This window comes from Lactuca sativa, chromosome 1 (genome assembly GCF_002870075.4).
Source record: "Lactuca sativa cultivar Salinas chromosome 1, Lsat_Salinas_v11, whole genome shotgun sequence".
In the NCBI taxonomy this organism is placed as follows: Eukaryota; Viridiplantae; Streptophyta; class Magnoliopsida; order Asterales; family Asteraceae; genus Lactuca; species Lactuca sativa.
The window spans coordinates 16,719,728-16,746,603 of NC_056623.2; the positions used below are offsets into that span (position 1 = coordinate 16,719,728).

The 26,876-nt window shown below is 36.7% G+C and overlaps 3 protein-coding genes and 1 non-coding gene across 4 annotated transcripts in view; 3 read left to right on the top strand and 1 right to left on the bottom strand.

The window, feature by feature from the left end:
* Positions 1-16,348, top strand: part of LOC122196485 (NAD(P)H-quinone oxidoreductase chain 4, chloroplastic) — a 29,366-nt gene extending 13,018 nt beyond the window's left edge. The window contains exon 4 of the mRNA XM_042899210.2: positions 15,695-16,348. Within this exon, the coding sequence (XP_042755144.2) occupies positions 15,695-16,348 (654 nt within the window). The remainder of the gene's footprint in view (positions 1-15,694) is intronic.
* Positions 16,349-21,202: 4,854 nt separating this feature from the next.
* On the top strand, positions 21,203-23,059 carry LOC111916741 (NAC domain-containing protein 100). Its single transcript, XM_023912400.3, has 3 exons — positions 21,203-21,713; positions 21,812-22,086; positions 22,182-23,059. The coding sequence occupies exons 1-3, from the start codon at positions 21,518-21,520 to the stop codon at positions 22,773-22,775; spliced, it is 1,065 nt and encodes a 354-aa protein (XP_023768168.1). The 5' UTR covers positions 21,203-21,517; the 3' UTR covers positions 22,776-23,059.
* A 689-nt stretch (positions 23,060-23,748) lies between these two features.
* Positions 23,749-23,822, bottom strand: TRNAT-AGU (transfer RNA threonine (anticodon AGU)). The gene has a single exon. It is a non-coding gene; the product is annotated as a tRNA-Thr (tRNA).
* A 20-nt stretch (positions 23,823-23,842) lies between these two features.
* LOC111916740 (uncharacterized) lies at positions 23,843-25,831 on the top strand. Its single transcript, XM_023912399.3, has 5 exons — positions 23,843-23,999; positions 24,824-24,968; positions 25,071-25,180; positions 25,280-25,422; positions 25,654-25,831. Exons 2-5 carry the CDS (start codon positions 24,836-24,838, stop codon positions 25,694-25,696), a joined length of 429 nt encoding a protein of 142 aa, XP_023768167.1. The 5' UTR covers positions 23,843-23,999; positions 24,824-24,835; the 3' UTR covers positions 25,697-25,831.
* Positions 25,832-26,876: the final 1,045 nt, after the last annotated feature.

Genomic DNA, 26,876 nt, shown 5'->3' on the forward strand with positions numbered 1-26,876 from the left:
TGATCGAAACCCATTTTCACAATCAGAATCCACATATACTTACTTTAAGCTTCCTATCTTTTCTTTGATTCTTAAAACCATCAACATGTGACCCATTCACATTATGTAATAAGAATCTCCAAATAGAAACTTAATAAAGTTAGACGGTGGACTTTACCCGAAGTAGAGTCAAACCTCTTGACTTGATCAACCTTATGATCTTTCAGGTGAATAGGGCAGCTTCGCAACCAATGCCCCTTCCTTTGGCAACTAAACACATGGACCCTTTGGTAGTGGCACATGAGACTATCTCAGACTTAGCCTTTCTCTTTACCATTTGGTCAACCGAGTTGACTATGGCCGATCCCTTTCCATTGGGAAGAGAAATGCTTTTCTAGATATCCAATGCTACCATTGTCAATGTCCATTTAAGACTTGGGAAGTTGTTCTTTTAATCAAATTTGCTTTACTGGTGTTCCAAATCATTGCTAATTCCACAACACCAAGCAAATAGATAACATCATTAAGGGTCATGTCATAGTCTGTCTCATAGTAGTCCCAAAGAGACTCACTATGTTACTAAGAAAGTGATTGAACATCCAACTTTCACGAGACTTTGACACCCAACTCTCCCGGCTTGTCAATATGTGACTTTATCTCCAAGATGTGAGCACACATAGACTATGCTTGCCAATAGGGATTGAGTGACTTTAAACTTTTCAAGAACTTGTGGGTGAGGGAAAATAATTAGAGGAGGTGGAGGAAGTGAAGCATGATGTTGAGGGACACCATCTTCAAGAGATTTGGGAAGATCATAGTTGTCTGAACCAGACATCTATAATGGGAGAAAATCAAGTTAGTTGATTCAAAGTCCTTAATATAACACCCAATATGAAATATTAAGGTTGGGACCCAACACAATATTTTATAATTTGGAAGAGGGATGCCGTAATCCAAGCTATAAAATATTTGAAGGTAGGCGAATGACGATTCACCAATTTCCACCATGAAAAACGAAATAAATTATTAGGTTTTAATTGGATTTGAAATTCCTAGATCTTTTGAGATTCATTGAACTTTTCAATGGCATGTTTCAATCTCGAGTGTGCCCTCTCAAATTTTGTGACTGGGATGCCGAGGATCACAAAACAAGGTGTGAATAACCATACCAATTCACTTGGTACCCTTAATATTATCACCTAATCAATGTGTCGGTTAACCACACACGCTCCATTGATCTATGACAAACATTAAGTCACCCTTCGTGATCCTTACTAGTCCAAGTTAGTGTGCCGGTTAACCACACACGCTCCACCAACGACTTGGTAAGGTACAAAGTGTGAATTCCATGGGCTAGCACCAAATTCACATTTTTCCTAAAGTAACTAAGATTGGGAATTAAATAAAAAAAAATTAGTTACTTTATACTATTCATTATACTTTTAATGAGAATTTTAACGACCCTCCACCGATCAAGCAAGCGGTGGGTGAGAGTGGACACCTATTAAGTCGCCATTTTATAGGCAACAACCTTATACCCACCTTATAGACCGGCTTCGTGAATGAGGCCTACTAACGGTAAAACGACTTGTTCTTATACATATATATATATATATATATGTATATATATAATAATTAACCATTAATCTTATAATAGTATAAGGGTAGAATTTTAACTTTTAAAACTTCTAGGGTGTGGAATTAAAGTTTGTGTGAGACTTTACAAATTCCAAAACTTGAGGGCAAGTTTTGAATAATTCATAAACTTTTGGATATTCATAACTTATGATAAGTGTTTTAAAGCTTTTAATGAAGAGTCTCTTGGAAATCCATAACTTGAGGACAAGTTATGGAGTCCATAAAACATTTATGGGAAAAACTCTTCAAAAAAATGTAACCTACAACTTCTTAAAAAAACATTTAAAAGAAAACCTCTTGGAATTCCATAACTTGAGGACAAATTAAGAATTCCATTAAAACACATTAAGATCAAGAATTAACTAACAAACAATTTGCAAATAATTCCTATGATCTAACAAAACTCATATGAACATGAACATCCACATCAACAATTTCAAGAATCATATGAACACATATAAAATTGAAATTTTTGATTATAACTTTGAAATTGGTCCACCATCATCATTACCACATCAAAAACAGGTTTTATGAGTCAAAAACAGTTTAAGGTAATGATTCAGCCTCCATAGCCTCATTTCTCCCTTTTACCCTAGATTTCCTTGTGAGAGTGTTCTTGAGCTTAAAAAGTGTAGTTGTGGCCATTTAAGAGATTATTTAAGAAGAAGAAGTTAGTGATCAAGCTTGGTGTGGCATTGAGCTTCAAGATCCTGCACCTAGTTCATATTAAGGAGCTTCTGGAGGTATAAAGTCTTAATCTTGTCATCTTATTCATTAGATTGATCTAGGGTTTGCTATATTGTCCTCTTTTGGGTTCATAAGTCACCTCTTGGGAGTTTGAGCAACTCCAGAGCTTAGGAAGAGTAGATATGAGGTCCCTTAGTTCATTCATACCATAAAAATGCAGTCTTGATGGGTGTTTTGATCTCATGGATGAGTGAAGACCCTTGGAAAGTTCTTAATTGGTTGTAAAGGATTGTGGGGAGCATATGGAGCATGCAAAGGCATAAAGTTGACAACTTTATGCCTTAAGACATATTAATGGACTTAGATCTAAATTTACACGTTAAAATCCCAAGCATTAAGAGCTTAATGGTCGTTTGTGCATGTCTGACTTGTACGTCGCGCGTAGTAGCATGTACGTAGTGCGTACTGCTTAAGGAACTAGTACGCTGAGCGTAACAAAGTGGTACGCAAGGCATACACACTCAAATGGGTTTGGGGCTTTGTTTTGGACCCGTAAGCCATTGGGCCTTATTTACCGTTGGGTTTGGACTGCTTTTTGAGTTTTGGGCCATAGTTGTTTTTGTTGGGCCTTACTGGGCCATGTGGCCCATTAATTGTTTTGGATATGGACTTTGGGCCCATAAGCAACGGAAGACTCTTGGACCATTTATGAAAAGACTTGGGACTGGTTAATTGGGTTTTTTCTTGATGATTGACAGTTCGGGGATCGGTCAACCAGTAGCTAGAGATTTATTCGTGAGACTTCAGCAGTGCGAGGTGAGTCTCCTCACCATACCAATGGGTCGAAGGGACCAAGACTGACCCATTTATCTAGTTGTGATGATTATTGAGGATGTGCTATCGATATATTATGTATTTATATGAAGACCATGCGGGGGCTCCCGTGGCAATTAGTTATATATGGTATGCTAGTTGATTGTGTGGTATTTGGTATGCTAGTTATCTTTGTGATGCTTGAATGGAAGACCCCAGGGGGTCTCGAGGCAGTTGGATATAACACCATTTGGGGATTCCCATCGCATTCCAAGCTAAGACCATGTGAGGGTTCCTATGGCACCCGATGTAAGACCTTGGAGGGTTTCCAAGGCATCCTTATATGTTTGCATGCATGGCTTATGTGGTTGATGTGGCTTATGTAGCTTATATGGCTGATATGGTTATGTGATTATGTGGATTGTGTGGGGTATTTTATGGGGAACTCACTAAGCTTCGTGCTTACAGTTTTGTTTATGGTTTCAGGTATCCTTGGTTTTGAAAGGAAGGGTCCGGCTTGATCACAACACACACACCTGTGTTTCCGCAACATGTGATTTTGGGATGAACTATGATAAATGTTTTTAATTAGCAATGTTTTTGGAATACTTGGATTTAAAATATATCTGTGTTTTGACTATAATAAAAATGAAATTTTTTCCCTTGATTTTTGGGTCGTTACAAGTTGGTATCAGAGCCTTGGTTTGAGGTATTCAGACATACTCTCGGGTGTGTCTAAGCTCAAACTGAGGATTTGTAAGGTTTTCAAAAGAAAAATGTTTTCAAGGAAAGAGTTTTCTAAGACAAGAAAGGGTGTGGTGCATGCAATCGGCTGAGCTAAAGTAAGTTTTCCACAGAATACCCATATATGTTGTCTACTATGACTTAATTTATGAATCTATGAATCGCATGCTAGTTAGGGCTAGTTGAGATTCCTATGTATGTATGTTGTATGAGCTGGTAGACTTACATGCTAGTGCTGATTAGTCAGTAATAGATCGGCCTGATATGTGATGCTTGTAGCGTTAGGGATATTGGATGCTATGTTGGAATGGGAATGACTATTGGTATTAGTAACTGCTAAGTGTATGCTTTAAAAATTATATACGGCTAGGATCTTATAGCCTTAGAATAATTGATTTGGCCTTATTTCCTGTTCCTTGTCTAGTTGTGGTCCTAGGGTAGAGTCTATCATTCGACAGTCTATTAGATCCTATTTTGTGTATAATTTGTATGCATAAGGCAGCACGCAGTGAGGGTGGATGTGGATAGCAAGAGTTGTGGTATATTGGTTGAATGTTCTATGATAGTTCATGGGTTGGAGAGTTACTACATGAATGCTGCTTGCTTTGTGCTTTGTGGAACTCTTGAATGATGGGAGTTAGCTACTAAGTGAATGTAACGATATTCAGGAGGTGGATGGCTGGCATCATGGGGAGTTCATCAACAGCTGATGGCAGGGTGAGTTTGGGAACCTAGGAAAGTCTAGGATATGCTCCAGGGAGTTAGTGGGGTGGTTCGGTGAGGTTGGGAGCCTAGGAGTTACTTCGGTGGGTATCGTGCTGTTTTTTAGCAGATATTTGGTGCATCAGTGGAGTAGGTGACTTAGAGGATTCAGGAGGATTATTGAGGAAAGTATGGATAGGTGTGGACGGTAGTATTGGGCCCGTACTAGTGAAAGCACAGGATCCATACTCGAATCGGTGAGAGTCTTGGAGAAACTAAGAAGCTTATGGGAAGGAGAATTCTTGGTTATGCTCTGATAGTAGGAATAGCTGCTTTGCAAAATGAGGATGAGCACGCATGGGGAAAGACCAAGGCTTGGTCCCATCTCTGACGGTGAGCCAATTAGAGGAAGGACTGCCAGGATTTGATTTCGCATTGAACTAAGGAGATGGAAAGTGTTTTCTGCACTAGTCCCTACCCCTTAGGAGCTAAGGTTCAGTTCGCCTTAGATCTCTTGTATTGGGCGGAAAGGAGTTGTTGGGGATTGATTGTGCGATCTATTGCGCTTTCGGGATTGGATACTATGTTTTGGGAGTAGTTTGTAGCCCGAATTAGGGCAGAGTTTACTCCAGCTATTGCAGTTTAACTGTTGACGATTGAGCTGGTGAAGGTGCCAGGGTGCCAGACCCTAAATCATATGAAATCAAGAGTCTGAGGGTGGGAGATATATTTCAGGTACCTCGGGGATAGAGGACCCGGTCAGGTGCATTTAGTGGAGGGACTCGGGAAGAGACCCAAGATTTCTGAACACGGGTGGATAGGCCAGCAGGGTCGGAGTTGGTGTAGCGCATGCGAGAAAGGCACCATGGAGCTTTTCAATCCATAAGTATGGGTTGCTACGAGCGTATCAGGTTGATCATGTCAGTAGAGATTATTCCCTGGGGAGGCAAGGGAAGCCAGTGCTCCAACAGGTGGTTCAGTGGGTGTGTTATCGTTTACGAATCTTTCTCATGCTATTGGTTTCTTATTGCCTGGAATCTTATAGTATTTTGGTTTTGCGTTATCTTTGAGTTGTGATTATGTCATCGTTGGGTTGTATCTTTGGGGAGTATCTTACATCTTTTGCATGCTATGAATCATTAGTGGGTTATCGAAGGGTCATTTCTCGTATAGCGAGCTCCAAGTGTTCAGTTGCATGTTGGGTGGTAGTCAAGATAGGTTCAGGGGCGTTGTGTGGAGGGTTTATGGTCAGGATTCAACAGGTTAACTCTTCCGTATCATTAAGATTCAATAGTCTTTCTAGACATGTTGATTGGCGTTTAGGGGCGACTAGGGAGGTGGTCCATTATTGAGGTTTTAGGGGATGTTTGGTAGCATCTGAACTTTTAACATCTGAATGTTTAAGAGGTCTGCATTTCTAAGAGGGTCTGAATTTTTAAGATCTGAATTTTTAAGATCTGAATTTTTAAGATCTGAATTGTTGTGCTGAAAAATAAAAGTGACCATTTTACCCTTTTGTTTAAAAGTTATAATAAATATTAATAAAACCATAAATTTTTTTTAAGGAAATCACATTTAAATATAAACATTTACCCTTAAAAATTAACCATTTTACCCCTTTTCACCTAAAATTCCAAGTTTTGGTACATTCCATACAAACACATATACAAACCTCCCAATTATATTATTATTTTACATACAAAATTGACTTATGACAAACAATTTGTACTTGTTTAATATTCACAAATGGTCCTAAAATGCATTTTTTTAGCTTAAACCAAAGTATAGGTAAATATAATAATAGCAACCAACTTACGTTATAATATAGATATAGAAAATTTCCAATAAAAAAACATGCAAAATGGCTCCATTCGAACCAAGCCGATCAGGTTAAGCTGATCGAGTTAAGCTACTGTTGCAACAATACAATAACCTAAACCAACATCCATTGTACCCCATGTTCCTGTATCTAGCCGGTTCAATGGCTCCATTTGAACTAAAATGAATCGACCCACATCCATGGTGTTAGCTCATTCTAAAACCAATATAAGAGAGCATTGATTTCATTACCAATTTAGTAAGAAAGCATTGATTTCAGCTAGAAATCGAATAATTTCATCTTATCTCGGGAGAGAATAAAGGAAAAACTGAAGATTTTACATACCTGAAGGCACCTCTGCTGTGTGAGGGTGGCATAGAAGGTGTTAAAGACTAGCACCGGAGGTATGGGAAGATGTCGTCGGAGATACGAACGGCAGTGATGGCAGTGGCTATGGTGGCGCCTGATGGAGGCGAAATGTCTAGCGAAGGATTTCAGGTAGTCAGATTATATTGGGAGGGAAAGGGATCGGATGAAAATCCAAGTTCAGAGAGGGTAGAGACATCGAAGGAAGGATGAGGGAAGCAAGGTCAGCGTCTATGGAAGGTCTGTGTGTATATGTTTGATGGAAAGAATAAAGAAAAGGGTAAAGAGGGAACACATGTTTTAATTTTGTTTTTCAGACACAGATGTATGTCTTACCGAATCAGATCAAATATTCAAATTTAGATGCCAAAATAAGTAGTAAACAAATGATCTAAATGGGACAGATTCAGATTTGCCTCTTATTAAGACGCAATAAGAGGTTAACAAACAACCCCTTAGTTTGGGCATCAACTCTGAGGATTGCAAGTGTTGGGTGTAGTATCATCTAAAGTATTTGGATCAATAGTGTTGTTGGGCTTCACAAAGTGTTCAGCAGATCTTCAGGGATTGTGCAGTCTTTTTGGGATGGTTAGTGATGGAACAATAGCATTTGTAGGCACGGGTTGTCAGCATATCGTTAGGGGGTAAGAAGGATTGGGTAAATCCTTAAATTCTAGTGTGCTGCGAGTACTTGTCGGATCGAAGTGGGGGAGAATCATTCAGGTATTCAGGAGCAAGAGCGATTATGAAACTAGGATGAGTTTCACATCCCCTTCAGGGAGGAAGGTGGCCTAAGCGACTATTTGGTTTGGGGGTTGTATGATTTGGGAGTTCGGTAAAACTCCCTAGCATATGAATCACATCTTCTTGGTGCTTGATAGCAGAATTTAGGGAATCAGGTGGGGGTTCCGGTCATGAATTGAGTTCAGTTTGGGTGTTTGATTGAGTGCGTGCTCGACTCTGTGTGCGATTCGAATTGATAGATTAGGGGTAAGGCATTGGGCTACGGTTGTGTTAAGGAAAAAGTGTTGTAAGATTGTGGGGGAGCCGTAGCATTCAAACTGGTACGTTAGGGCGAAAGTGTTGTAAGACTGATGGGGGCGTAACGTTCAATAATGGTCAGTTGGGGTGAAAGTGTTGTAAGACTACGGGGGAGTCATAGCATTCAATAGTAGTCAGATAGTGTGGGAAGTGCTGTAAGACTGCGGGGTAGCCGTAACATTCACAAGCGGTCAGATACTATGGAAAGTGTTGTAAGACTACAGGGGTAGCCATAGCATTCACAGGCAATCAGATAGTGTGGAAGGTGTTGTAAGACTGTGGGGGAGTCGTAGCATTCACAAGCGTCCAGCAAGTGGGGAAAGTGCAGAAAGACTGCGGGGTAGCCATGACATTCATGGATTTGTTCAGATGACTTAGACCAGGGTGGGCCACTTCGCAAGGTTGTGAGTAGGTCACACGCATGGAAGGGGGATCAGCTTGTGCTTTGGGGCACGCCGACCAGGGTTGTCAAGGAATTATTCTCCGTTCTAGGATGAGGGTCTTTGGGATCCGTGGGCGAGCTTGGGTGATTATGGAAATTCAGGTTGGAACTGGTAGAGACTATTGAGTCAAGGGTTGGATCTTGAGTTGCAGGACATGCAGGTAACCAGTGTGTGACGCAGAGGGGTTCAGGCTGGGTAGCCTAGTTGTTAACTCTTGGGAACTTGGTGGTTGGACCATGTGCGAGATTGGAAGTCTCGAAGATAGTTTGGGTATACCAATCAATCGGTTAGGTAAAGGGATTGGTAAATAGGAGGACGTGGTGTGAGATACATGTGCAGATTCGTAGATGTTGGGTTATGAGTGTTTATCGAATCAGTTTTGGGTAAGATCTCGAGTTGGGTATCGCGCATGTATTGTGCATGATTTTTCATTCCAGCGGAATATGGATGGAGATATTTATACGTTGAGCTCATCAATCGCAGGGTTCAAGAGTAATGGATGGATTTAGTTGATGGCAGTTCGAGTTACTATGATGTGCCTTGAGTTGCTTTTATCCGTGAAGGAGCCATAGCATGTTTGAAGTGAGGAAAATATGGGTTGTTAAAGACCGGGTAGGAGATGAGACTGCAGTGGTTCATGTAGCATTCATACAGTTAGCAGAAGTTTGATGGCTAGGTATGTAATCAAGTCCTTTTAGTCGGTTTTCTTTTCAGGAGACGCGTAGGACTGTTCTGTGTGTGTCTTTTGGCTCAGCAATCGGTTAGGTGTCCGGTGTTTCAGGTAGTGGGCAAACAAGTTGGGACCACGGAGGTCTCGGCTACTTCTAAAAAGCAACAGGTGCTAGCAGGAAGAGTTGAAGTGGGTTTAGTGATTGAGATTCATGTGTAGAATTGCTTGTTATTCGGGGTACATGCGGAGTTGTTTACATTTGGATTAAATAATCTCAGAGTGGCTGATTAGACCCTGTTGCGCAGCTCTCGTTTGAGTCTAACCGTTACAGGGATGAATCTTTTACTCGAAGGATTATTTGAGCCGCCTGACAAGTGAGCGTTCTGTAGCCGCATTTGACTGGTGATTTTGTTCTTTTGGAAGCCTCAAGGTATTACGGGTGGAAAGTATTCTGTTTAGGTTGGTTTTCTTATGGAATACGTTCGATGATGGTTTAGTGTGGGCAGTTGTCGGGAAGCTAGGTCAATTTGAAGTTTTGAGTTTCAGAAGGGTAGAGGTAGTTTTATGCAATAGGGTTTAAGGTTCGTTCCTTTTCAGGTTGGTAAGTCCTTTTAGGATTGGTATCGGTTACCTTGGGAAGATTGTATTTATTCCGGATTGTGGAGGTATTGACCAGATTGTTGGATGTGCTGGGGAAGGTAAGGACAGATTTCGGGGAGATTTGTAACACTCCAAATCAGGTAAAGTGTTCTAACCCATTGAAATGATTTAATTTGGCAAAAATGGTCCCTTTTGTACGTTGGGCGTACCTAAGTGTATGCTTAGCGTACTATGGAGGAAGGATCGCAAATGAATATTGAGTATGATGGGCGTACATGTAGGTACACGAGGCATACACGACAAAAGAACAAAACCCTAAAACCCGAACTTGAGACCTATTTATTCATCCTTAAGCCTCTTGGACCAAACCCTAATCAGCCTACATAGCCTCATTTCGCCCGTTTACCCCATATTTCCTTATGAGAGTGTTCTTGAGCTTAAAAAGTGTAGTTGTGGCCATTTTAGAGATTATTCAAGACGAAGAAGTTAGTGAGCAAGCTTGGTGTGGCATTGAGCTTCAAGATCCTGCACCTAGTTCATCTTGAGGAGCTTCTGGAGGTATAATGTCTTACTATTGCCATCTTATTCATTAGAATGAGCTAGGGTTTGCTATATTTTCCTCTTTTGGGTTCATAAGTCACCTCTTGGGAGTTTGAGCAACTCCAGAGCTTAGGAAAAGTAGATATGAGGTCCCTTAGTTCATTCATACCATAAAAATGCAATCTTGATGGGTGTTTTGACCTCATGCATGAGTTAAGACCCTTGGAAATGTCTTAATGGGTTGTAAAGGGTTGTGGGGAGCATATAGAGCATGCAAAGGCATAAAGTTGCCAACTTTATACCTTAAGACATCTTAATGGACTCAGATCTAAAGTTGGACGTTAAACTCCCAAGCATTAAGAGCTTAATGGTCATTTGGGCATGTTTGACTTGTACGTCGTGTGTAATAGAATGTACGCAGTGCATTGCTTAAGGAATTAGTGCACTGAGTGTCTTGGAGTAGTACGTAAGGCGTATGCACTCAAATGGGTTTTGGACTTTTTTTTGGGCCCGTAAGCCATTGGGCCGTATTTAACGTTGGGTTTGGACTCCTTTTATAGTTTTGGGCTGATTTTGGTGTTTTGGGGCCATAGTTGTTTTGGTTGGGCCTTACTGGGCCATGTGGCCCATTAATAGTTTTGGATATGGACATTAGGCCCACTAGTAAGGGAAGACTCTTTAGCTATTATGAAAGGACTTGGGTTTGTTTTATTGGGTATTGTCTTGGTGATTGGCAGTTTGGGGATTGGTCAGCCAGTAGCCAGAGATTTATTCGTGGGACTTTAGCAGTGTGAGGTGAGTCTCCTCACCATACCAATGGGTCGAAGGCACCAAGGCCGGCCCATTTATCTAGTTGTGATGATTATTGTGGATGTGCTATCGATACATTATGTATTTATGTGAAGACCATGTGGGGGTTCCCATGAAAATTAGTTATATGTGGTATGCTAGTTGATTATGTGGTATTTGGTATGCTAGTTGTCTTTGTGATACTTGCATGGAAGACCCCGGGGGGGTTCCCGAGGCAATTATACTTATATATAAGACCATGTGGGGGTTCCCATGGCAGCAGGCTAATACCATGTGGGGGTTCCAATGGCACCCGGTGTAAGACCTTGGAGGGTTTCCAGGGCATCCTTATATGTTTCTATGTATGGTTTATATGGCAGTTAGTTAAGACCATGTGGGGGTTCCCATGGCAGTGGGCTAAGACCATGTGGGGGTTCCAATGGCACCCGGTGTAAGACCTTAGAGGGTTTCCATGGCATCCTTATATGTTTACATGCATGCTTATGTGGTCGATGTGTCTTATGTAGCTTATATGACTAACATGGTTATGTGATTCTGTGGATTGTGTGGAGTATGTTATGGGGAACTCACTAAGCTTTGTGCTTACAGTTTTGTTTATGGTCTCAGGTATCGTTGGTTTTGAAAGGAAGGGTCATGCTTGATCGCAACGCACACAACCGTGTTTCCGCAACATGTGATTTTGGGATGAACTCTGATAAATGTTTTTAATTAGCAATGTTTTTTGAATAATTGGATTTAAAAGATATATATGTTTTGACTATAATAAAAATGAAATTTTTACCCTTGATTTTTGGGTCGTTACAAGGAGATTTGAAGGGAGATGACGTCTAGTTCCATCATTTCCTAAGGAAAGGAAAACAATTTCACCTTGACTTAAAAATGAAGATCATCTATAGAAGATTGAGGAAAACTATTTCCTTTAGAATAAGGAAGACCATTTCTATCTTCATAAGATATTTTAAAATAGGGGAAAAGGAGAATTCAAGTTAGTTGATTTTAATCCTTAATTATTAACCCATAAATTTAAACGAAGGTTAGGATCCATAATTTCGATTCGAACTTTGAATAGGGATGTCATAATCAAATTCGAATCTATTTTTGGTAGGTAAGCCTTTTACCAATTCCAATCTTATGAAAGTCCTAGATCTTTTGAGATTCATTTATTCTCATCAACGGCATGTTTAATCGAATTATGCTCTCAGTTTTGTGACTGGCATGCCGAGGATCACAAATGAGATGTGAATAACCATGCAAACCCGCTTGACAACCTTGATGTGATTTATCTGTTGGGTTTTGAGCAATCTAACACTTCCTAAGTGTGCATGCAACCCTAATAAACCTTGGATCTATGTTTGTCTAAATACATACAAAATAATAATTTTCCAAGGTTCATAACCTATCTAACATGGCATGGGGTACTTTTAAACATAAAAGAATTAGATGAGATTACATACCTTTTTGATGATGAGTTTGAATCCTAAGGAGTTTGAGGGCCAAGCACCAATAGTGTGAATGCCTCAAATGGAATCACAAATCACCACAAACTCTTGGAAAACTTTGAGAGAGTGTATACACACTATAAAATCGGCCACACACAAAGTCTCACACAACTAGTGCCACTAGTGGCTATTTCATGCAACATACGCATGCTTATATAGTGTACATGATTAGGGTGAAACCCTAATAACCCATGACCTTTCCTTTCCCAAGGATCCATGGGTTAAAAGCTCCATGGATCATCCATGGACTTCCATACAAGCCTAACCCATTAACAAATGAGTGTTAGCCCACAACATATAAAACCCATAGCCCACAATTTAATTAGTCTTCTTTTTAATCTCTAAATTAATTCATAATTAATTTAAGACTAAAACTAATTAAATAACATGACTTCATATTAATATATTATAACTTATAATATATTAATAAACATATGTGTATAACTCTCATAAAATTATCCATAAATAGTTTGGATGAAATGCAACCCAAATGGACCATGCCGGGTCGGGTCAAGTATATACCAAATAAGTTATGGACTTAGACACCTTATCCAACATTATCATCTCACATTGATGTGTCGGTAAACCACACACGCTCCATCAACAATGATAATTTTCAAGATGTCCATCATATCTCTTTATAGTCCCTATTAATGTGTCGGTTAACCACACACTCTCCACTAACGACATATAAAGCATGATGTGCGTTTTCATTGATTAGCATACTTTTCACATTTTTCTAACGTAACTATAGTGGGATTTTATAAAAGAGTTCTAGTACTTTAATTGCATTCTATTTTTAATGAAGTTAATGTCCTATCAGATCTGTTCTGCTAATGAGCCTCCACCAAAAAAAGGAAGTGGTGAGTGAGAGTGGACACCCATTCAACTACCATATTATAGGCAGTTTCCTTATACCCCTCTTAGAGTTTGGCTTCGTGAATGAGGTATACTAGCGATCTGATTGACTTGTCTTATACATATATTATATTAATCTTTTAATTATATATAGTATAATTTGTATTTTAAAACTTTTCTAAAATACTAGGTTTAAGTTTAAATTTTTGAAATTAATATAAAATTAATTTAATTTAAAAATAAACCAATTTTGATTTAATCTTTATCTTTTACTTAAAAAATTAATTAATTTAATTTAATCAATTTGGACCAAATAATTATTTACGATTGAACAATTAATAATTCAAATTTAATCATCATCCAAAACCCCCAAATTTTTTAAAATAGGGTTTAGGTTTATCAAATTTTCATTCTATTTTAAGGCTTTTGAAACAACAATTAAGGAAACTAGATAAACCCTAAAAGGGTTCCCTAATTTTCGAAAATGGGCTAAGGAGGCTAGGGTTTCTAAAACCTAACAAATTTCGAAAATTCTAAGCGTGGAGGCTAGGGTTTCAAGAACCCTAGGGAATTTTCAAAAATACCTCCTTACGGTTTAGTTTTTATAAACCCTAATTTTGATCTATTCAACTGTAACACCCTGTTTTGAGTCTTATACGCGGGGCGCACTCGTAAGGTTCTATTTTTGGGTCGTTTGGGCCTTGGGTCTTTTGGAAGTTGGGCCATGAGTTGTTGGGTCAGATATGAGAAGGATAAAATGGTCTTTTACCCATTATAATGATAGAGATTGAATTGGACCTTGCAGTATGGGGAATTATCTTAACTATTGACTAGGGATAATTTGGTTGTGTTTAGTGTGAGGAACCCGGTAGCAGCAGTGCGTGTGTTTCGGTTATCTCGGTTTGAGGGGAGTCTCCTCCCAGTGTTTGGAGGGTCGAAGGCACCAATTCCAGCCCATGGGTTATTATTATTTGTATGCTAATTGTTTGTGTGACTCTTGCATGTGTTGTATGTGTTGTGTGTATGCCATGTAGGGCCCGATGCTAGGCGAGGCCTAATGAGTGTATTGGGCGGGGCCCATCGCATGATAACGACAGATCTATATCGGGCGGGGCCCGATATATACCGGGCGAGGTCCGATGATGGGCGGGTCCCGATAGATGTATGTATGTATGGTATGTGGTATTTTGGGGAACTCACTAAGCTTTATGCTTATAGTTTTATGGTTATGGTTTCAGGTACTTCTGGTTCAAAAGGAAAAGGCCCGACTTGATAACAACGCATCCACCCATGTTTCCGCACTTTGTGATTTTGGGATTGTACTCTAATAACTATTTTTACTTTGATATGCTTTTGAATGATTGAAAATGATAAATGGTGTTTAAGGTTGAATTAAAAATGAAAATTTTACGTTAAATTTTTGGGATGCTACATCAACTTTGTGCAAGATCAATAAAAACAATGGCTCTAATACCACCGAAGGGTTTTGTATGTTACAAAAACTAATTTTTGGCGGAAAAAAATAAACCCCAATTTCACATGCACCCTAAAGGATCTATGTTCTCACTATGATTTGCAAACAACTATCGAATATCAAGAATCATAGAAGTACATTGCTATTTTCGAAAATACTAAAGGGTTATTAGAAAAATACATACTTTTTGTTTATTGTAGTAAATAAATAATGATTCCTTCTTGATCTAGTTTTAGAAAGTAATCAACAGAACTCTCGTGCCTCTAATGGCTTACACCCAAACCCTAACATATTGGAGGCTAAAGAGGAGAGAGGAAAGGGAATGAGAATTTATAGTTCTCACTCTTATAGAAGGGTTGGACAAAATTATGAACCCTTAGGAGGATTTATATAGGTGACTAAGGGTATTAGGATAAGGTAGGTTTCCTTAGATAAGATTTATCCCCTTTCCTTGCTCCCTAATAACTCTTAGGCTTTCTTATTGCCTAAGAAAAACCCTAAAGACCTTCTAGAATCCATCCCCCCTCATATGGAGGTTCTAGAATTGGTCAATGTTTAACTTTTGAACATTGTCACCTTTAGTTCTTCCACTTTTAATTAATCTAATTAATTTCTGATTAAATTTTTAATTAAATGATACTATTTCTAATTAATATATTATTCATATAATATATTAATAAATTGTTTATTTTGATTTCTAATTAATTTATTATATATATAATAAATTAATAAACCAGTTTCTCTCTCCAAAAAGCATTCCACTCAATTACTAGGTTTGGGGGCAACCCAAAAGGAACTTTGCTAATAATTCAAGATTATACTAATTTAGTTATTGGCTTAGACACCTAATACAACAAAAACTTCCAGCTGTTTGGCAGTTTCTATGTCATTATCTCATCCATTGTTTATCAAGAAGAACTGGAGGAACATATGCCATGAGCAACCAGTTCTTGGACATTCTTTGGAGCATTTTTACTGGGGGTACATGTTGATTATGGAACCATGCTATAGGGTGATTTCATTCAATACATTGGGAGAAAGACACCTCGAGAAAGCCTCACCAAATTCACTTCGACAAGATTTTGGTTACTCTGCATCAGAGATTTACACAATGAGGTTGCAGTTAGCTTAGGCCATGATACAAATTTCTTTGCATCCGGAGATTTAAAAAGGCATTCTCTTACCAAAGATCAATCTATTTTTGGACCCACTATAAAACTTCCACATCACATCTTGACTGAGACATGCCTTACTGACACTAAGGTCACTGACCACATTGAGGCCATGAAGTATATTCAACCTTATAGTTCTACCCCGCCTAGCCCCTTAGCACAATCTGAAAGGTATGTCCCCGAACCTAAGTCCAAGAAAATCAAAACGTTTACAAAGAAGAAGTCTACACGCAAAATGATTATGAAGAAAAGCATCAGAGAACCCAAGGGAACCGAAGAAACTCAACATATTGAAGAACCCATCATTAATGAGGAACCACTCCATACCGCAAAACTAATTCTTACCGAAGAACATAGAGACACCGCAGAACAAATTCCATCTGAATCACTAAACATCTTCAGAAAAAGAAAGATGAAACTCCCACCCCACCTTTCCCAAAAGCAAGCCAAACTAGACACAGAAATCTCTCAAAAGACTCTGATTGATGTTTGATTCAACGTTGAATCACCCAAAAAAAACTCTATCAATCCACTCTGTTACAAAAAGTGTATCGGTTTTAACTGAAAGTGGAGACAACGCCCAATCAGGATTCCAAAGGAATTCTGATGTCGGAAAATCTCCTAAGGTCTCCAGGAGAAGGAACTTGCATGTTTTTACCCCCGATGAGTTGAACTCCACTTTTCTTTCTCTTGCACATACACAAAAAATAAAAAATTCACTGCAAGGTACTTTTTTAGATACTTTTTCCAGAACAAGACCGAGGCCGAACTTGGTTTTAGACCAATGTGACCGAGGATGTCCTGGAAATCCTTCATCATCAACATTGTGACCAAGGAATATAGGCATGAGGAGCACCATTATGTGAGGATCCATGAACCCAGGGGACACCCTGAAGGTTACTAGTTTGAATATTGAATTTAAAAATAATGATGATGATGATTCGCCCAACTTCGTGCCTATAACCAATGAGGAGAACAGAAAGTTTGAGCATTTTTAGATAGTCGTGCGTGAATGAAAATCCAAATCTATGTTGGCCATTCAAAGAAAAGAATTAGAACATCATGTCTCGATTTACTTTGCAACATGGTTTAACAACCTAAAAATTGCACATAATCTTAAGAAGGTACAAGACTGGATGACTATGATGGAAGACACTCCGAGAAGAGAAAATGAGGGCACCGAAGCTCATGCTGAGGGAAAAAAACCACCAAATAACCGGAGAACAAACAAAAGAATGTTGAAGGATCCAACAGCACTAAAGTTTAGCTAATTCAGGAACCACTCTTTGGTTATGACTTTAGTAAAGATGAAGTATATAAATACGTTGATGGCGAAAACTTCCAGATGTTACTATCTGACGAAGAATCCAGTGCCCCAACAACTAAATCCAAGCCAAAGAAAAAGGTTGTAGTGTCAATAAAAGAATTTCTCACTTTGAATGATCAAGTCGATCAAATTCTCAGTGATGTCACCAACCTACAAAGAGAACAAGAACCTCTAGAAATTCCTCCCGATGAAAAATCAATTGTGAAAAGGCTGACAAACATTGAAGAACATGAGAAAATATTAGATCAGCATATACTTCTACACATTAAGTTTGGGATGCAAGCCATTAATGAACATATGAAGAAATAGCATGAAACTTTTTTGAAGAGGGAAGAAGATTTTGTACAATATATCAATGGACTGAAAGAGAAACTTGATTCGGACTCCCATGAATACGAGAAGAAGCTGAGAAGTTTGATTAATGAAACCCACAATGCTTATGAAGCGGGTTATGTTGAACTCCAATCCACAATCAAATGTCTTCGCAAAAACAACCAAGCAACTCTACAGTTACTCTCTACTGCGATTGCTGAAGCGACCAAGGAAATGAATGCCCCAAGGAAGATTCTTGATGAGATTCTTTAAATCTCTAAAGATATTCTAGAATATCTCAAGAATCCCCTTATGATGACAAATAATAATGACAATGCGAAGACCCAACTCCACTTAGGGTGTGTGTGTGTGTGTGTGTGTGTGTATATATATATATATATATATATATATATATATATATAAAGAGAGAATCACAATAAAATAAAGCGTCTTGGAAGTCAAACCTTTCTTTACTCCATTTAACTCAATAACAATGAACCTCAAGAAGTTACTCTATAACAACATAATAAACTGAGAAATAACCATAGATAGGATCAAGACGAGAGAGAAGTTCGAGTTTAAAGAGGGGGAAGAGGAGATGGAGGAGGAGGAGGATTATTGTTGTCATTTGTCATCTACAAAGAAGTTTAGTTAGTTTGAATTTATCCTTAAAATGATTTTTAACCCTAAATGAACTATTAGCAAGGCTAAGACCCAAATTTTAATTCAAGTTTAAATTATATTCAAATTTAATTAATTAAATATTCAAATTTAAATTCCTATTAAATAATATATCAAATTAAATACAAAATTTGAATATTCATATTTAAACACTTAAAATAATATTTTAAAATTGAAACTTATCCCTATATTTTCGAAATCTATCAAAATCCTAAAATCTGAAAAATACGTCAGCCGCGCCGCGGCCAGCAGGCGACCGCGTCGCGGCTGCGTTTAACAGGTTTCTTTTGTTTTTTGATTTTTTACAAAGTTTGTGCTATTAACTAAAACTAATTAGGCTTTGATACAATTGTTGGGGATTTTTAGCATCAACTACACCATCCAAAGGTAGCAGAAATAATCAAGAGATTTACCTAAATGCACATGCATCCTAGAATCAAGGTTTTATTGGTTATGGCAACTTATTTTAAAATTTTACAAAAGGAAAGAACTACTAACCTCTTTATTGCTTGATTGTGATCTCGTAACTGCTAGCTCGTTGATATGGATGAAGGACCCAAATTAGCACCCTATAATGCAGTCATACCTGCAACACCAAAAGCAAAAGGATGAAACTGTCCTCCCTAGGACTCTAGGATAAATTCTTATCTGATTCAAACATGTCATATTCGTATCCAGGAAGCCTATCAAAACCGTCCACCCTTATGAATCCAAGAGCTTCTGAAGTATTCCAATATCTATTAGATTAATTAATATTCGAGCCCTTTAACTAATTAAAACCTTTTAATTAATTACCAAAATAATTTCTAATTAATTTATTAATTCCCTATTAAATTAACAACTTATTTATCTCCATTTCCTTATGCTATTTGGGTCATGAGGCCAACTCAATAGTATCCCGCTATTATTAAAAATATTACCAAAATAGTTAATGACATTGGATACTATTTTCAACATGATTAATCCATAACAAGTCGTATAATGGCCACTAAGTCTACCACCGTAATCTGATAATGTTCACATGTGATATTATGTCCATGAAGATTATGATTGTGATTTAACATTTCCCCAAACCATAATATTACGACCACTAAGGCTACTAGGTTTAATCGTTCCTAATTTGTTGATGTTCACCCTACAACTCCAATAACTCTCGATTAACCACATAACTCTTGAGTATTATAACTCAAACATGTTTCACTTACTTCCATTAAGCTCATGAACTAGATTATATGCAAATTAATCATATCCCATAAACTAGTGGCTCGTATGTCTTAATCCATTAAGACATAAACTAAATACCATTTAATTAAAAATTCATCTACTTGCGTACCATAGTTAATTTTTAAGTCATTTTGTACATGCTTAACCTCATGGGCTATATTCCCGCATCAAAACTAATATGTTTCACATATAACTTATTTATATGCCTTAATTTATCCAAATATTAACATAATTTCAATGATTTAACAATTCACCAAATTAGGGTTCATGATCACCCTTATTAATGTACATAAATTTAACTATGAATTTGACATAGAATACTTTAGAAACATGATCACTAAGCTTCTACAACATCATTACTATAAATTTCTTCCATTTCAAGGTTTCACCCCTTCAACAAATTCACCATTTGAGCTTAAACGTGCTTTCAAGAACAAAATGTTACCTTAAACTCAAATATGAGTAATCCTTTTGATCCTCTTGATACTTCTTGACTCCTAGCTCCAATTTCTTGAAAACTTGTGTTATGATAACGTTTGGGGGTGTCAGGCAGTTCTAAGCGACTAATTGAACCCAAAATTTTAAAAAAAAAAATGATGTGATGTATCATGGTCGTGTTATAGATAATTGTTCATAAGTTGGAACAAGAAGATAGATTATATATAAAATTCATATGGAATCAAGTTTCATATTTCTTCCTCGACAAATACTTAGTTTGATAGTTTTATGTTTTGATTGCTACTAGTCAACATTTTGATTTATTGAACCTTTTTTTAATACATTTGTGTTTTTAATATTGGAAATATTGCTGTTAAACAAGTTAACTATTATTTCATTATATTATGTTTGTCATTTATTATCTTCATTATTTTATATTCCAATAAAAAATCTAGACCTGATTTCTGAATATTGTTTTTTGTGGTAAAAAAGGTGTCGCTAATGCAGGTAAATAATTTTAATATTAGTAAGTATATAGTGACATAAAAAGTGACACAAAACCTCAATTATTATATAAAAGAATGTCACTAAAAACCATAATGTTGAAGCTGTATAACCAAAAATATCACTAAATACTTTTACTGACAACGCTTTTAGTGACATTTTTGTGTCGCTAATTACCAAAGGGCATTAGTGACACTTTCTTGGGTTTTAAACATTTATTCTATGAAACTAAATAATGTCATTTTATTTGTAGTCCAAATCTTTATCAAATACCCAACATCTCTTCTCGTGGAGTAATATGGTACATGATTTTTCGTGTGTGATGTTTCAAGGTCAAATTTATTTCAATCTTAAGTAGAGCACCGCATTGTTCGCATTAGGACGTTCTGCTATCATTCTTCATTCTAACTTGACATATTCTCAAATAGGGGTTGTCCGGTCATGCGACGTGAACACTTTGACAATGTTGTTGGATGTTAAGGAGTTAAGGACCTCCTACGGAAGCTTTAGAACCGCAACACCGATTGACAATATTGTTATTTTACCAACAAAAACCCTTTGTCCTAACGAAAACCACAAATACATGCAATTTTTCTTATCTCGAATTTATTTAGGCGTGCATAATGTGCGTGTATCTTACAAATAACTAATTTATAAGAGATTAAATCAAAATCGTTCTATGTATTTATAAGATTGGTTGTATTTAGTCAAAATATACATATATACATTCGTCTCAGGAGATTTATTGCAATAAAGTTACAAGTTATGGACAAATAAACAACCTCCCCCTTTAAGCTTTCTTAGGAACCACGTCTCTCTCACACACACACATATATATACACATACACAGAGAGAGAAAGATGGACCAGTATTTATGGGCTTGGATTCCGCCATTTTCTTCTTTTTCTTAAAACCTCCCAGTCTTTCAGCTTACACTACCATAACTTTCATTACTATTTTCAACACCAATCTACTCCTATATATATACTCTCTTTCATTTAAAACTTTACCGGATTTAGCTCCCTTTCTCTCTCTCAAAGCCTTAATTAAAGAACCCTTTTGCTATTTTCAGGTGTTTACCGATTAAAGTTGCAGGTTTTTGTTCAAAAGTTGGAAAGTTGCAGGTTTTTGCTCAAAAGTTGTAAGCTTTTTTTAGTTTAAAAGGAAAGGTTTCACATGATGGAGGACAACAATCTGTTTGGGCTTGTTAAGGAGGATGATCAGATGGATTTGCCTCCTGGGTTTCGATTTCATCCGACTGATGAAGAATTAATCACTCATTATTTGTCGATCAAAGTGGTTGACGCCAATTTCTGTGCTAAAGCAATCGGAGAGGTTGATATGAACAGAATTGAACCATGGGAGTTGCCAAGTGAGTTCTTTTTCTTCCCCAAAATCAACTTTTTGTTTTTATGATGTTTTGTTTGATGAATTCCTCTAATCTGTTTTGGATTTTTTGTGACGTTGAAGGGTTGGCGAAAATGGGGGAAAAAGAATGGTATTTTTTCTGTGTGAGAGATAAGAAGTATCCCACCGGAATGAGGACTAACAGAGCAACTGCAGGTGGGTACTGGAAAGCTACCGGAAAAGATAAGGAGATTTTCCGGCGAAAAGTGCTCGTCGGAATGAAAAAAACCTTGGTGTTCTACAAAGGGAGAGCTCCAAAAGGTGAAAAAACGAACTGGGTTATTCACGAATATAGATTAGAAGGCAAATCCTGCCAAAAACTACGCAAATCGGCCAAGGTAATCTATCTGTTCTTCATTAATCCCCTGTTTTTGCTAAAAAAAAAACTTTTTTGAATAATCATGGTACTGATTCATTGTCACTTGATTAACAGAATGAGTGGGTGATTTGTCGTGTGTTTCATAAGACTTCCGGCGGAAATAAAGTCCAAGATACAGGGCTGACGAAGATGAATTCTGGTGGTAACGAACGGCTTCCATCTTCTCTGCCTCCATTGATGGATTCTCCCGTGGCGACGTGTGGTGACAAGATACCTAAACAAATCATATCCCAGCCACTCCATGTGCCCTGCTTCTCCAGTCCGATCAACATCCAACAGAAAGACATGTTCAACGGTTTTCTAAACAATCCTGATTTCAATCTCTCTTCAAATTTTGATCACCAGAGGATTGGAAACGCCATTTCCATCGGTCAATCTGTTCATCAAATTCAATACCCACAGAATTCTGCATTTGCAGTCAACGATCAAGCAATGCTGAGGGGTTTAATCGAGAAGTATGGTCAAAACATGAAACTGGAAAGAGATATAATTACTGGTTCACAAGACACGGGGCTGAGCACTGAGATGAACACCGAAATCTCGTCCCATATGTCTAATCTTGAAATGGGTAAGAGGAGATTTGAAGATCAAGAAACCCCATCAACTTCAATTGCAGCAATTGATATGGATTGCTTCTGGAATTACTAAAATTTGGATGAGAAACACTTGCAAGAATCACCATGAAGAAGCTGTTTATGAAGATGATGACAGAAACTGTTGATCTTTCTGAAATAGATTAATTGTGGAAAGAATAGTCTGATGTTTGAGATATGAATATTAAAGATTTTTTTTTAAAAAAAATATTTTGGTATCATCATAATTAATTAATGGGGTTTTAATTATAGTATATGAAATTCTTCAAATGTGATGACAACTAGAGATTGAGTTGGTGGCTTAACTCATCTATGGAATGTAGTGATCTATTTTCAACATTTTTTTAATGCTATAGTTCCTTAGGGTTTAAGGCTTTAAGCATATAGATGAACTAAATATATCGTATCGTATTTTTATAAACAAATATATCTGATCCTAATCCTAATACTAATATTGTACTCGATGAAGGGCATGTTTTGATTAGTGTAACTAACACATCATTACTATAAATCTATAATCTTATGATATTTGATTGCAAGAGTCACATTCTTATTGACCATCGATGAGAATATGTAAAAAGTATAATAAGATCCTTATTGTAACTTTCACGTGCTCATCGTCAACACAAAACTAATAGTTGATGTATTGAGTCGTCTTCCGTGTGGACTAATGAAAGCTTTAATAGTCTCTACTGACTCTACATGTTTAGCATAGCTATTAGGCATTAGCTATAAAATATGACAATTTATAAATATAATAATTATATAAATTTATCTCTTTCGTTTGTGACTTGATGAATAATCCTTTATCTTTTATACAAATTTTTTGTATATGGTCACCAAGGTGTATGTATGTGTTTCCATTTGTGTGTGTGTGTTTAGTTTTCCAGAGAGTGTATTTATGTGTTTTTTTAGTTTAGAGAGAGATGATAGAAAAGGTATTATATAGTGATTATAGTCCGTGGTTTTTTATACCGAAACCAAGTTGAAACCAAAAACATTTTTGGCACAAATAAAAAACTGCAAAATGCTTTCATTGAGAGTCGAACTCAAGACCTCCCGCTTACTAAACGGGTGCTCTAACCAACTGAGCTATGAAAGCTTGATGTTCAACAATCTCTTTCATTCTTAATTTTCATTAGAAACGTTTGGTTTTGTATTTTCACCACTTAGCTTAAAATATCAGCTTTGGGCGAACGAGGACGCAACAGAGTGCTGAGGGGGTAATCGGCGGCTGCGGTAGATATATTACTCAAAACCCCTTTGATCGAACTCGAAGGTGAAATTCCTAAAATCAAATTGAAGTATAATTGCATAAAGTTCATTTTGATCTTTCTGTTACATGGTTCATCAATCTTATTGTTGGGTTTCGCTTTCTTGGAATTTGTCTAATTTATTCGATTATTTAAAGTTTTCGTATTTCGATTTATCTTATTGTGAAGTCCTTGATTATATGTGGATATGGATATCTCTGAGAATTAAACAATATCTCTTTGAACCACCCGTAAAGAAAGGTTTTACTTTCTCTATGAATATGCTGATGGATTTGATTTTTGTGTTTGGATCAATAAACAATATGTTGTTTCTGGAGTTAAAACTGCTGAACTATCAGTTACTCTTATACGGTGTTCACTGTAAATCTGTAATGGATAAGATATTATCTATTTTATCTATTTACTCATATACAAGCACTCTTGTGGATGTTTCCAGACAAGAACCCTAAATTTGATCTTTGAAATCCACACATAATAATTTTCGAACTCTAAAGTTTGAGTCTTTTTGTCTGTTATATGATAATATGATATGATCTTCCTTTTTATTGCTAATTGTTATGTTCTTTATTAGTGTTTTGCAATTCAAACTGGTTTTTAGCTTCTTGGAGTGCAATGCTATGCACCATTCTCTATAGCTTTCCTTTATTGGAAATCGATAACCCAAAGTTATACACTAGCTAACTTAAAACCATGGTAGAAGTTATTGGTAGCTAACTACTGAAGAAATTATAAATGTCTCACAATTCTCACTTTCTATCAATATTGAACATGTTATTACATGTTTACATGCATCTTTAATCTTTATGTTTTTATCAATTTTATGTCACAGGCTTGAAACATAATGGGAAAGGATGCAAAGGGAGGTGGAAAGGGAAAAGCAAAACAGGCGGGTGGCAGTGAGGATGGTGGTGCAAAAGGCAAAGCAAAAGGTGGAAAGGCTAGTGATGGCCTTGGAACCTGCACATATGTAAAAGGTTTTCTTCTTCATCTAATCTTCTTTTGAAACCATATGTCTCTTATTGTTTCAGATATATGTAACATATAAAGTGCTTAATTTGGTTCTGAATATGATTCAGCAAGGCACATTTTGTGTGAAAAGCAAGGTAAAATCAACGAAGCATACAAAAAGCTGCAAGATGGATGGCTTAGCAATGGAGATAAGGTTCCTCCAGCTGAGTTTGCAAAGGTAAGTTGTTCACTCGATCAGTGTCATTCCTTTTATGTGTGTTTATCCATTAAGTTGATTAAGTAGAAAAGAAGTCTTTGTGTAATTATGTTTTTGCAGATAGCAGCTGAATATTCAGAATGCCCATCAGGGAAGAAAGGTGGAGACCTTGGATGGTTTCCACGTGGGAAGATGGCTGGACCATTTCAAGAGGTTGCTTTTAACACTGTTGTTGGGGCTACTAGTCCACCCTTTAAGTCAACGTGAGCATTCTTATATATTTCCTTATTAATAAGACATTATACTTTGAAAAATCTACCCAAGTATAGTAGTGAAATTTGCTTTTTAGATTTTTTAATGTAGAATGTTGTAAGAGGAGGAAATGAAAGTAGGATGGTATAAATAACAAATAAATAAAAGTACATTACTTTTTTTTTTTTCATTTGGTCGTTATTTTGAATATAATCAACTTGATTTGCTTCTTGACAATGCAGACATGGGTATCACATTATCTTGGCTGAAGGGCGAAAGAATTAGGAGATCATAAGCAGTTCCATTATAAATCAAATAAAGCTGAAATGGTGTATGAACTTTAATGTATTCTCTCTTAAACATATGAAACACTTTTGAGATTTGCAATTTTTCTGCAAGAACGTGTCTTTATTTGGTGTATGTTCTCATAAAAGTGATTTTTTTTCTAATGTAGGCAGCAAAGTGTTTTTTAGACAAAATCATGTTTACACGGTTGCATATTTTTGTTTAGGTTCTGTTTAGTTGGATGATTGAAACAAAAACGGAACGTGGTTGTAAATATATAATCAACTTCAACTTTAATCGAGTAAAGATTAAGGCCAATTACTTATACTTTATTAAAGGTACTTGTATGTGGAAAAAAAATATGTTTTTCTACTGCAGAAAATAAGCTTTTATCTTTAATCCTATGAGATCTTAATTGATTAGGATAAGATTCATAATTAATTATCTAAATTAAAGCTAAAAAATAAAGTTTCTGACAATTAAAAAAATAGAAACGGTCGTTACCCCTAGATAGTCTCGAACAACCGAAAAACGCCATGCAACATGGCAAAGCTGTGTGATTTGTGAATGGAATTGGCCTACTCAGGCCCTAAACTTTTTTTTATGGCATAGGGGAAATGACAATATAGCCTACGTTGTTTTCGGAATTGGTCTAATTGGTCCTTAAACTTTTTTTTATGGTTTTATGGGGGCATAAAGTGGATGTCAGCCTACTTTTTTGATCACTGCTACCTAATATAACAAGTTTCATAAGCCACATAAGCACTTTGAGTTTATGTGGCTTCCTTCATATCTTTCTATCAATATATTTGGTCTAAATAGCCCCTTAAACATTTTTTTGTTGTTTTAATTGTTGGATTAGGTGTTTAAGTCAACAACCGAATTAATATATACTTAAATTATTAGCAAAGTCTTTTTGGGTTGCCTTCAAACCTAGTAATTGAATAAGGTGATTTTAAAGAGAGACTAATTTATTGATTTATTATATGATTAATAAATAGCAATAAATAAATTTATTAATATGTTATAAAAATAATATATTAATTAGAAATAGTGTTATTTAACTAATAATTAATTAGAATTAATTTTGTGATTAATAGGATTAATTAAAAGTGCATGGATCTTATTCTAATTGTTCAATAATTGAACAAGAGGTTCCAAAACCTTCCTCCATAAGAGG

Excerpts from the sequence above, each read along its gene's own strand:
- LOC111916741 (XM_023912400.3), top strand. The coding sequence starts at position 21,518 with ATGATGGAGGACAACAATCTGTTTGGGCTTGTTAAGGAGGATGATCAG. Across the intron at positions 21,714-21,811 it reads TGAACCATGGGAGTTGCCAA|GGTTGGCGAAAATGGGGGAA; the intron begins GTGAGTTCTTTT and ends GTGACGTTGAAG. Across the intron at positions 22,087-22,181 it reads AACTACGCAAATCGGCCAAG|AATGAGTGGGTGATTTGTCG; the intron begins GTAATCTATCTG and ends CTTGATTAACAG.
- LOC111916740 (XM_023912399.3), top strand. The coding sequence starts at position 24,836 with ATGGGAAAGGATGCAAAGGGAGGTGGAAAGGGAAAAGCAAAACAGGCG. Across the intron at positions 25,181-25,279 it reads CTCCAGCTGAGTTTGCAAAG|ATAGCAGCTGAATATTCAGA; the intron begins GTAAGTTGTTCA and ends ATGTTTTTGCAG. Across the intron at positions 25,423-25,653 it reads AGTCCACCCTTTAAGTCAAC|ACATGGGTATCACATTATCT; the intron begins GTGAGCATTCTT and ends TTGACAATGCAG.